Here is an 11,374-nt window from a genome sequence, read left to right as displayed (position 1 = left end):
GCAGCAACATGAATACAACTAGAGATTACCATACCAAGTGAAGTAAGTCCGAAAGAGAAAGACAAATACCGTACGAAATCACTTATATGTGGAATCTAAAATAGGGCACAAGTGAACCTATCTATGAAACAGAAACACACTCAGACACAGAGAACAAATTTGTGGTTGCCAAGGGGGAAGAGAGGTAGGGGAGGGATGGACTGGGAGTTGGGGTTAGTACATATTACATATAGACTGGATAAGCAGCAAGGTCCTACTGTATAGCACAGGGAACTATATTCAATATCCTGGGATAAACCATAATGGAAAAGAATATTTAAAAAGGATGTATATATGTGTATAACTGAGTCACTCTGCTGTACAGCAGAAATTAACACAACATTGTAAATCAACTATACTTCAATAAAAAATAAATTAAAAAATGATATTTCAGTTTTTACCTATCAAATTGACAAAATGTAAAAAATTATAATACTAATCTACAAAAAGTTCCTAAAGTTAGTAAGTGAGTTTTGCAAGGTCACTGAATAAAATCAATAGACAAAACCCAATTGTATTTCTATACTAGCACTGAACAGTTAGAAATTGAACCATGTCATTTAGTATAATCTAACAAAATATGTACCGGAACTATATGCTGAAAACAACAAAACACTGATGAGAAAAACAAAAGAAAATGTAATAAAATGGAGAGATAGACCATGTTCGTGGATTGGAAGACTCAGTATCTTTAAGCATGTCAAACTTCCCCAAACCGATCTACAGATTTAACACAATCCCAGTTAAAATTCTAGCACGGGGGCTTCCCTGGTGGCACAGTGGTTGAGAGTCCGCCTGCCGATGCGGGGGACGCGGGTTCGTGCCCCGGTCTGGGAGGATCCCACGTGCCGCGGAGCAGCTGGGCCCGTGAGCCGTGGCCGCTAAGCCTGCGCGTCCGGAGCCTGTGCTCCGCAACGGGAGAGGCCACAACAGTGAGAGGCCCGCGTACCGCAAAAAAAAAAAAAAATTCTAGCAGGATTCTGTAGACACTAACAAGCTGATTCTAAAATTTATATGGGAATGAAAGAAACTAAACAGTTAAAACAATTCAGGAAAAACAAGATTGGAGGATTCACACTACCTGGCTATAAGACTTACTACAAAGCTGCAGTAATCAAGACAACGTGCGGTATTTGCTAAAGGATAGACAGCATAAACCAATAGAACAGGGTGCAGAAATAGGCCCACAATTACAAGATCAATCGATTTCCAATAAAGGAGCAAAGGCAATTCAGAGGAGAAAGAACTACTTTTCAACAAATGGTGGAAGTAATGGATGTCCAAATGGAAAAAAAAACCTTCAATCTGGGCCTCATACTTTATATAAAAATCAATTAAAAATGGATCACAGACTTAAATGTAAACGATAAATTATAAAACTTTTAGCAGAAAACATAGGAAAAATACTTATGATCTCCACCTAGGTAAAGACATCTTAGCAATAACATCAGAAACAATCTCTAAAAGAAAAAATTGATGAATTGGTCTTTAATTAAGAACTTTTGCTCTGTGGGAGACTGTGTTAAGAGAATGAGAATACAAGCCACAGACCATAATAAAGTATCTGCAAATCACTTATCCGACAAAGGACATGTATCCAGACTATATAAAGAACATTTAAAACTCAACAGCAAGAAAACAACCCAGTTCAATGGGCCAAAGATGGAACAGGTACTTCACCAAAGAAATACAGATGGCAAATAAACCCGTGAAAAGATGCTCAACATCATCAGTCATTGAGGAAATAGAAATTGAAACCACAATGAGTTACTACTACACACACCTATTAGAATGGCTAAAACACACAAAAAACTAGACATTACCAAGTGCTGACAAGTGAGGCAAACTGGAACTCTCACTCATTGTTAGAGGGAATGCAAAATGGCAGCAACATTTAGGTAAACGGTTTGGCGAGTTCTTATAAAATTAAATATACACTTACCACATGGCACAGCAATCTGACTCCTAGTGTATTTACCCAAAAGAAGTGAAAATTTTTGTTTACACAAAAGCCTATACATGAACAGATGTAGAGAACAAACATGGATACCAAGGAGGAAAGGGGGGGCGGGGTGTGGAATGAATTCGGAGATTGGGATTGCCATATATACACTATTGATACTATGTATAAAAGAGACAACTAACGAGAACCTACTGTATAGCACAAGTAACTCTACTCAGTGCTCTGTGGTGACCTAAATGGGAAGGAAATCCAAAAAGGAGGGGATATATGTATACGTATAGCTGATTCACTTTGCTGTATAGTAGAAACTAACACAACATTGTAAAGCAAATGTCCTCCAATAACAAAAAAAAAAGCCTATACATGAATGTTTACAGCAACTCTATTCATAACTGCCAAAAACTGGTAGAATCCCAAACATCCTTCAAGGAGTGAACAGATAAATCACGTGTGGTGCTCCGCACAATGGAAAGCTACTCAACAATAAAAAGGAACAATCTACTGATACAAAGAACAATATGGATGAATTTCAAAGGCATTACACTTAGTGAAAGAAGCCAAACTCAAAATGGTACTATAGATTTGTATGATGCCCTGGAAAGATAGAACTATACGGAATGAAGAAAACATCAAATGGTTGCTAGAGGTTAGGGGTGAGGGGTGGTTTTGATTACAAAGGGACAGAAAAAGAATGTTGTGAGGTGATGGAACTGTTCTGTATACTGACTGTGGTGGCAGTTACACAACTCAGTGCATTTGTCAGAACTCACAGAACTGCACAACAGCAAAGCAAATTTTACTGCATGTAAATTTAAAGTTAAAATTAAAAAAATATATATAAACCCTAGGTATTACAGGCTGAGACAGACTGCAGGGAAATGGCATTCTCATTAACTGCTGACAAGAGCATAAAGTAGTACAAACTCAATCTGGCAAAACAAGACAATAAAAGCATGAATTCAAAATAAGGCACCATAAGGTTCTGAAGACAAAGAGAATAATAAATACTCCTTAATCTTCAGCTCTCCATTCTACATAGAAAACCCAAGATTCAAATTTTCAGAGTGGTTGGTACATGGTCAGTGTTCAATGAATGATGCTGATGAACGAATGGAAGGAAAGGGTGAATATGCAGCAATTCTACTTTTGGGCATCTGCCCAAAGGAAATAATTAAGGCTGTACAAAAGACTTAATTATTAAGAGGACTATAAAATGCAACATCACACACTCCTTAAAAATGGTCATGTATTTCTCCACTTGCTGGCATAGGAAGATGTCATGATACATCACTGTGTTTAAAAAGAACACTCCAAAACAACATCCAGCACAGCCCCACTTTTGTTCAAAGAAAAACTATAGATCTATAAATCCTATATCTTCTTTTATTCTGCAGGGATGAATAACACACCTGAAAGACTACAGAGCACAATATTAAATGTTCATCTCACGGCAGTAGGATTACTAGTGATTTTTAGTTTCTTTTTACTCGGTCAGCATTTTGTTTTTCCCACAACGAAGATCTGTTATTTTACAATTAACTTTGTTTAAAGAGCACTGATAAGAGAGTCCTAACACTTCTGAAATAAACGGAATCTTCTGGGGCTGAGATATCCAGGAGGAAAAACACCCTCTTCCTCAGAAGCCCTATCTGAGAGAAGATCCAGTCTCAAAGGACTAGAGGTCTGACCCACAGAGGCTATTCTCAAACATGCCCTCTGAGGGAAAAAAGGCTGGCACCCACCTGTATAGATGTCCATGAAGCTGTGCAGGGCCAAACAATGGGGATTCAGACACATCTTCACCTGGGCAGTCACCACCTGCAGCCAGCTGGCTGTCAGCAGCCAGCACTCCTGAGGCCCGGCCAGGGAGCTAGTACCAAGAACATCAACAAAAAAACAGAAGGGAAATCAACTTACTGCAGTTCCTGGGCTCAATGATCAATGGCAAAAATCCTCAAGACTTTAAATATAGTAGGCAAATGAAGGTGTTGGACCTTGCGTTCCAAGGATTTTCTAGGTGGGTGTTCCCACTTCCCTGGACTGGCCTAGAGAATCACCCCTCAAGTTAATATAATTCTGAACTTATAACCCAATTTAACCAACCCCAATGAATTCCCAAATCCAAGCATTATGCCAGGCAGTCCAGAAGTAAACTAAATTCTAAGTTGGTGATAGTAACATTTCAATAGAAATGATGGATAATCACTATTATCATTATTATTTTACTTCTGACAATTGGAAAAGTAAAGGAAACCTTAAGAAAAGCTGAGAAGAACATCTTCAAAGGTTATAGCCTTAAAGGTATTTGAAGAAAGGGGCAGTACAGGTCATGTAAGATGGGGCAGCTAGGGAAGGGTAAATCTGAAAGAGGTGCTTACTTTTGTCCCCCTTTGAACAATGGGCTGCTACAGAGAAGGCACTGCGTGGATGGAGACTCATAATAATTCGACCAAGAAGTCTGCTCGATGGTGACTGTCTCCTCACTCACGTTGGACAGGACGAGTCGAGAGCTATTGAGTTCATGAATCAAGGCGAAGACCTCAGCCAGCTCTGACTCATTCTCAGGAATCTGCAGGACTTTGCGCAGCAGCTGCAGCGTTGACTGGCGCTGGATCTCCCTCTGGGCTGCGCTCAGGGGCTCTGTGGCGCTCAGCACATCCGGGAGTGGTGAGCTCGCCTCCTGAAGAGAGTGGATTGATCACTAAGCGCCCAGGGCACAAAGAGCCAGCGTGAGGCCAAAACCATGAGTGGCAGAGGGATGGGCCCATGACTGAGAGGTGGGAAACCTAGGTTCCTAACCAACTCAGCTAACAACCCACTGTGTGACTCACGGCAAGTGTTCTCTCTCTGTAGCGCTGTTTCTCTACCAGCAGAATGAGAGGATTATACACACCTCTTGGTAATGGTTTCAAGAGTCAGCTCCCATTCGCCGGGTATTGGGTTTGGAGGATAACAGTCCAGGGGTTCAATTCTGGTTAGGCCACTGAACAGCTATATATATATGGGTGACCCACAGCAATTTACTTAATCTCTCTAAGCCTCAATTTCCTCACCTACGAAATGAAGGATCAAAATACTAATAATCTCCTAGAGTTGCTGTACAGTAAATGAGACAGTATTGCAACAAAAATTCTATGAATGGTAATTATGATTTATAAACAAGTACCTATACAGCTTAAAGCATTTATCTTTAATAGTGTGTGGCTTCTTGGTACAAGGCAACTTTATACACCAGTCAGAGGCTTCCAGGAAACAAGGTTCTGAAACACTCACTGAAACAGGTCCTTCTGAGGCAGGTCCCTTTTCAATGGAGGTCCCTCCCTGATCCCTTGTGCAAATGCAGTGTGAAATCAAGCCCTCCTTCTTGCTCCCAGAGTCCACTCCTTTACTGCAGATTTCTTTTTCTCACAGTTGGTAAACCAGTCCCCTGCCCTGCTTATTTACTGATTCCCAATACCACCATGAGGGCACACAAAAGATGCTAATTCATATTTGCTAAGACGCATTATTTTTATAGAAGTAAACTGCTTAGTAACAACGTATTACTCAGTATAACTACGACAACTCGTCTCACTATCTGTAAGTTTGGTTGCCTATCTTCCCCCCCCCCCCCCCAACTAGACTGTAAGCTCCTAGAGGGAAGTGGCCATGTCTTATTCATCTTTGTAGCCCCAAAAGCCTGACCAATAATAGGCATTCAATACATGCTTGCTGAAAGAAAGAATGAATGAATGGCTGTAGAAGAGCTGAGTGACACTAGAATGAGTTGCCCCAGGAGGCTGTGTGTTCCCAGTCAGGACTATGTTGAATCATGGGCTGGAAGATCGGTTGGAAAGCGTACTATCCTTTGGCTCTGAGCCACAGATGAAAGATGGAAAGGAATGAAGATCATTCCAGCCCAGAGATGTTGTGGTGGTCTTAATTACAGCCACTGGCAACAAACTGCACAGGAAATGTATGGTCACCAGAGGACTCCAAAGAGAAGGTACACAAAGGACCTTGGGTTTCTGACCAGTGTTTTATTTTGTGGAAAACAATAATTATATTTTGCTTCTCCAAAATTTAGAGAATTAGAAGGTGAGGGAATGTCTGAAGATGAGGGTCATGGTGGTAAGCGGCTACCAGTTAGCCCAAGATAGAAGAATATAATAAGAGTGGGATTTGAAACCAATTGGCAAAAGGTGCCTAGATAACTCCTGTCTAACCTAGAAAGTTAAGTGACCTCATCATTCCAGATCTAGAGACCAACATCCATTTTCACACTGTAAGTCACATCAACAGCTACAACGAAACAGGAAAAAGGAATGTTCAGAGCCATCTACCTACACAGAACTCAATTCCATTCCATAATCATGGACTGACACATTATATATGTAAGCTCCAGCATTAGAAGTATGGGAGCTGGGAATTCCCTGGGTGGTCCAGTGGTTAGGGCTCCTCGCTCTCACAGCTGAGGGCCCAGGTTCAATCCCTGGTTTGGGAACGAAGATCCCACAAACCACGCGGCCAGTGGGGAAAATAAAAGGTAGTGGTATCGGGGCTTCCCTGGTGGCGCAGTGGTTGAGAGTCCGCCTGCAGATGCAGGGGACACAGGTTCATGCCCCGGTCCGGGAAGATCCCACATACCGCGGAGCGGTATCCTACAAGTATATCCACATTTCTACAGAGTTCTAATTAGAGTACCCATACCATCTAAATTTTTTCACTTATTAGATCATAAACCATTTCCATTTTGCAGACTAATCTTTATATTTATCTTTTTATGCAACATCTTAATATTTAGTTATAAAGATATGTTATAATTTATTTTATTTCAATGGTGGACACAGGTTATTTCTAATTTTATCTGTTGTAATTACTGAATGTATGATGTTCTAGATGGGCTTTAGTTCAGATATTTTGTTTAATTCTGTCTAGAAATATGTACTCTCATATTTGTCAAAAACGTGCTCTGGGGCTTCCCTGGTGGCACGGTGGTTGAGAGTCCGCCTGCCGATGCACGGGATGTGGGTTCGTACCCCGGTCCGGGAGGATCCCACACGCTGCGGAGCGGCCGGGCCCGTGAGCCATGGCCGCTGAGCCTGCGTGTCCGGAGCCTGTGCTCCACAACGGGAGAGGCCACAGCAGTGAGAGGCCCGCGTACTGCAAAAAAAAAAAAAACAAAAAAAAACATGTGCTCTGAATTTGATTCTCAACACCTATCAAGAACCATGAAAATGTGTGTTGTGTGTGTGTGCACCAACAGTTTTACTCTGGGAAACTGACTTAAGGAAATAGTTCAAACAAACAAAAGATGTCTGAGTAATACAATATTATACTGTTTCTTCATACTTTATTTAAATTCTGGGAATGGTAGCATAACTTTATTTTTGTAACTAATGCTTTACTTTTTTTTTTCTTTTTGCATTTCTATAACCAAATAATTGACATGGAGTTCATTTGGGGTATAAGTTGTAGATCTAAATCAGTTTTCTTTATATTGCACTACAATCGTCCCTATTTATTAAATAACATTCACTTTCTTGAAGGAAAAAAAAAGACAGGGTGTGGTCGATGCTTTTAACGTGAAGTGGAGCACATTAAACACATGGAGAAGCCAAAAGGAAAGCTCACTGCCAGCAGAGGGCACCGTGTGGGACAAGAGAATATGATGGAAGGTATGGAACCATTTTACATGCAATTTCAAGGGTTTACAGACTCCTTTAAGCTCAATTCTGAGTCTTCTCTAGGGCTCACGGCCCTGAGAATAAAATGCCCAGATCTAATCCACCTTGCCTGCCTTGTTTTACTGATGGGGAAACAAAAATTCAGGAGAGGGAAAGCGAGCAGCTTAGGGTCACTCCCAGGCAGGTCTCTCAATTCCTAGTCTCAGTGTTTTTTTCCTTTACTTTAGTTCTACTTCCCTTTCTCACAAAGATGATAACCTCAGGACACGACCTCAAGCACAGACCTGAAGATCAAGGGGGTGAGATTCATCTGCCAGAAAGCCACTCCCCTCCGTATGCATAGAAAACTTAGCTTGAGGCAGTCCCCGCCCCCCTCAGTCCTGTCCACTCCCAAACCCCCTGACCTCCTGACATAACCTTCTGGGTCTCTCCCTGACTCAAGGGCATTCAGTGTGACCCCACTGCCTAAAAAACAAACTGCCAGGTCTCAGCATTAAAGATCGTCCATGATACGGCCCCAATATGCCTTTCAAGACTTGTTTTCCATAATCCTCCCCACACACTCTCTCCTCTAACCCAATGGAACGAACACCAGACTCCCTACCTCTTCACTTCTGCTCATACTAGTCCTTGAGTATATGGCATGCCTTCCCCTTCCACCCACATCCTGCACAACCCAGCTGAGATCTGGAGTAACCAGGCTCCATCTTGGATTCCGACCTGTTGTTCCACATGCCATCCTCTTTCCCTGCAAAGCGGATGAATGAGATCTCTCTTCTTACCCTCATCCTAGTCATTCCATTCCCTGCCTTAGGTACTACATCTTTCTGTTCACTTAAAAAAATTCACATGTGGAAATTCAGAGGCCCTCTGAAACTGCCTATTTTCCCTGGTTCTAATAAACCAACAAACAACAACAAAAAAAACAAGCCCTAAGAAGCCAAGTAGAATGTGTTTTACTATCCAAACAGTTTGGTCCAACTTCAGGGAGGAGGCCTGCCAACACTGCTAGAAGTAAAGCTTTGTGGTTGGCCAAATGCTCTGCAAGAAACCTGAGAAGCAGTAATCTCATCTACAATGTCCTGGGGTTGGCACTCTGTATTTACCAAAATTCTATTTACAGGCCCTTCACCAGCCTCAGAGCTAAAAGGATGTAACCCTTCCACCTCTCTCTTCTTCAGAATCCTCTTTAAGGCCTGTGTTGGCTTCCCCCCGGCACCCCCGTGAATGAACTTTTGGTCCACTGAGCTAGAAGGTTCACAGAGATCAAGGTATCTGGTCAGTCCCCACAGCTTGGCAAAGAGGACAAGGAAGCCCAGAAAGAAGGCACTTGCCCAGGTTCAGAACCTGTAACTTGGTTCCAGTTCGGGTGCTAACTACTACTGTGTACTAAGAAATCCTTTTATTTCTCCTAAAGCTGGTCTGCTAACAGAGCCCAATCCAAGGCTGCGGGGTGTGTTTGGGGAAGGAACTCACGAGAACCTTGGTGGTTTTCTCAGTCCGGTCTTTAGCAAGGTTAAAACCACAGCTGGGACAAATCCGCGGTTTATGCCGATTGGTGTAGACATAGCTACAAGAGGGATTCTTGCACTTTCCCCGACCTCTTGATGTAGCCAGGCCCAAATCCTAAAAAAGTAAGACTGCAGTTCAATTCTACAAGTCAACTTACACCTGGGCAGAGCCGAGAATCAGGATGACCTGCTGTGGGTAAAACAGAGAGGGCAATCACAAAACCAGATTTAGACGAACTCTCCAAGAGCCTTGAAGCAACAAGACACTTTTTCTGCAGCTATCCCCTTTCAGTCTTAATACAGCCTAAATAATTGTGGCAAGTCCTTCCCTATCTGTGAAACAAGTGAGTTGAATCTCAAAGGTCAGAAATTCAACTGCCTTCAGGGTCCAGGCAATCAGCAGAGTGAAACAGGCCTGTTCTAACAGAGTGCCAGAGACTGTGGTGAACCGAAGATTTCAAGCTCCAATAAAGATAAATTGTGACTTCTGGACTATTTAAGCTCAAACCTCTGCCACCTAGACTCCTACAACAAGCTACAGTCTAATTAGCCGAAGAGAAGGTCCTGGGCAGTTCCTACCAGATGGTATCCCTAGTGGCCTCTCATAGCCAAACGGAAGAGGTAGTGAAGGGATGGATGGCATGGAGAAGGTAGTAATTAGGTCTTTAGAAGAAGAAGCCTGAGCAGCTCTCTAGGATAAGACAGACACTCTCCCCAAGGATCAGGCCAGATGAGGCACTGACCCACCATACTATGCGCTGCCTTGTTGCTACTGAATCCTAGCACAGGGCATGGCACAGAGCAGGTGCTCAATAAAGTTTCTGAATTTTTAAAAATCTAGCTGCTTTCTCAAGATCTGTGTATCTTACTCATCCAGGGAAACTGCCAAATGATACCTGGCTGATTGGTACCTTAAGGATCAACAAAATTAGAGAACGCTGAGCAAGAGAAGCCCTAACATGCTTTCTAAACCAACAGAGTATTTTACAGACAGTGAAAACTGAGGACCAGAGAAGGAAAGAGCCTTGCTCAAGGTTAGATGCCATGCTAGCAGCAGAGCCAGAACCACTTTTGGACTAGGTCTTTCGACACCCAGTGTTTATTCCACTGCTCTAGGCTGCTTACCCTGCAAAAGGACGACCCCAGAGTCACACATTCATTTATTGGGATGTTAACGTGTTATGTTAAAAATAAAAGTCGGGGAGAGAAAACCTTGGTGAGAAACACCAGGCTAAACAAAAGTTGCTTCACTAAAGCACTTCTCAAACCCTTTCAGATACTAGTACTGAATGTGACTCTGTTTTAGGGAGGAAAAAAAATACATTTCTCAAACTTATATGTAGACCACACTTTTGAGGCTAAAAGGTCCAAAGACTGCTGAATGTTGAAGCTAGACTGGATTCTCATCTCCAGCTACTCTCAAAAGAAATATCCTGGTCTCAGCTGGCCTACACTTCATGGATCTCATCTGGGAAAAAGAGCAAACCTAGATGATTCACCCAGTAGCTATCATCTGTACCACTGACAGGATCTTCAGAATCTATGATCTAGGCCTCACCCTACTCTCACTCCCAAGGACCACTCCCCACCCACCTCAGACTCCTACTCGCCCTCAACCACACAATCAAACCACCTCTATGTCAACCCATCACCTGTCTGCACTTACCAGTGTGACGGTGCAGCTATACTTATATGGAGGAAACATATCAGGCTTGACCTCTACAACTTTCACCTGAGATGTCCTGTTGGCTGGGCCATTTGGTAGCTGTAGATCAAAACAAATTATTTTAGTGCTTCTGAACCTCAGTCAAACTCCTGAGGTCCTGTGTCCTGAAACAGCTTGAGGAAACAGTTGCCCAGGCATTTGTAGAGCTATGTTCCAAATGAGCCCTCTGGAATGCTAGTCAGCAGTCACCAGCCCACCAAAGGTTGAGTGTCACTTTCAACTCCAGGGGTTCCCACACTCTTTTGCACAGCTTCTAACACTGCATACCAGAAACACTATGAGTCTGATTTACAACTACTATCAAGTGAGAAAAGCATGTAATAGCTCTGTACACAACTATGTGGTTGAATTATGCTGACATAAAGAAGTCTGGGGAATTCCCTGGTGGTCCAGTGGTTAGGATGCCACGATTCCACTGCTGGGGGTCTGGGTTCAATCCCTGGCCAGGGAACTAAGATCCTGCAACCTG

At 42.6% G+C, this 11,374-nt stretch overlaps 1 protein-coding gene across 3 annotated transcripts in view; it reads right to left on the bottom strand.

Annotated features, from left to right (window-relative positions):
• The window catches only part of HMGXB3 (HMG-box containing 3), a 58,360-nt gene that overhangs the window by 22,087 nt on the left and 24,899 nt on the right, over window positions 1-11,374 (bottom strand). For 2 of the 3 annotated variants that reach the window (XM_029216590.1, XM_029216588.1), the window contains 4 exons: window positions 10,846-10,944; window positions 9,145-9,294; window positions 4,381-4,682; window positions 3,745-3,872 (listed from right to left, as the gene is read on the bottom strand). In XM_029216590.1, coding sequence (XP_029072423.1) covers window positions 3,745-3,872; window positions 4,381-4,682; window positions 9,145-9,294; window positions 10,846-10,944 — 679 coding nt within the window. The remainder of the gene's footprint in view (window positions 1-3,744; window positions 3,873-4,380; window positions 4,683-9,144; window positions 9,295-10,845; window positions 10,945-11,374) is intronic. The other variant, XM_029216589.1, reaches the window with a different exon arrangement.

Source organism: Monodon monoceros, unplaced genomic scaffold (genome assembly GCF_005190385.1).
Source record: "Monodon monoceros isolate NGI ecotype Baffin Bay Population unplaced genomic scaffold, NGI_Narwhal_1 Super_Scaffold_12, whole genome shotgun sequence".
NCBI lineage: Eukaryota > Metazoa > Chordata > Mammalia > Artiodactyla > Monodontidae > Monodon > Monodon monoceros.
The sequence above is the reverse complement of the archived record's forward strand: the minus strand, read 5'-3'. Positions and strand labels throughout refer to the sequence as shown.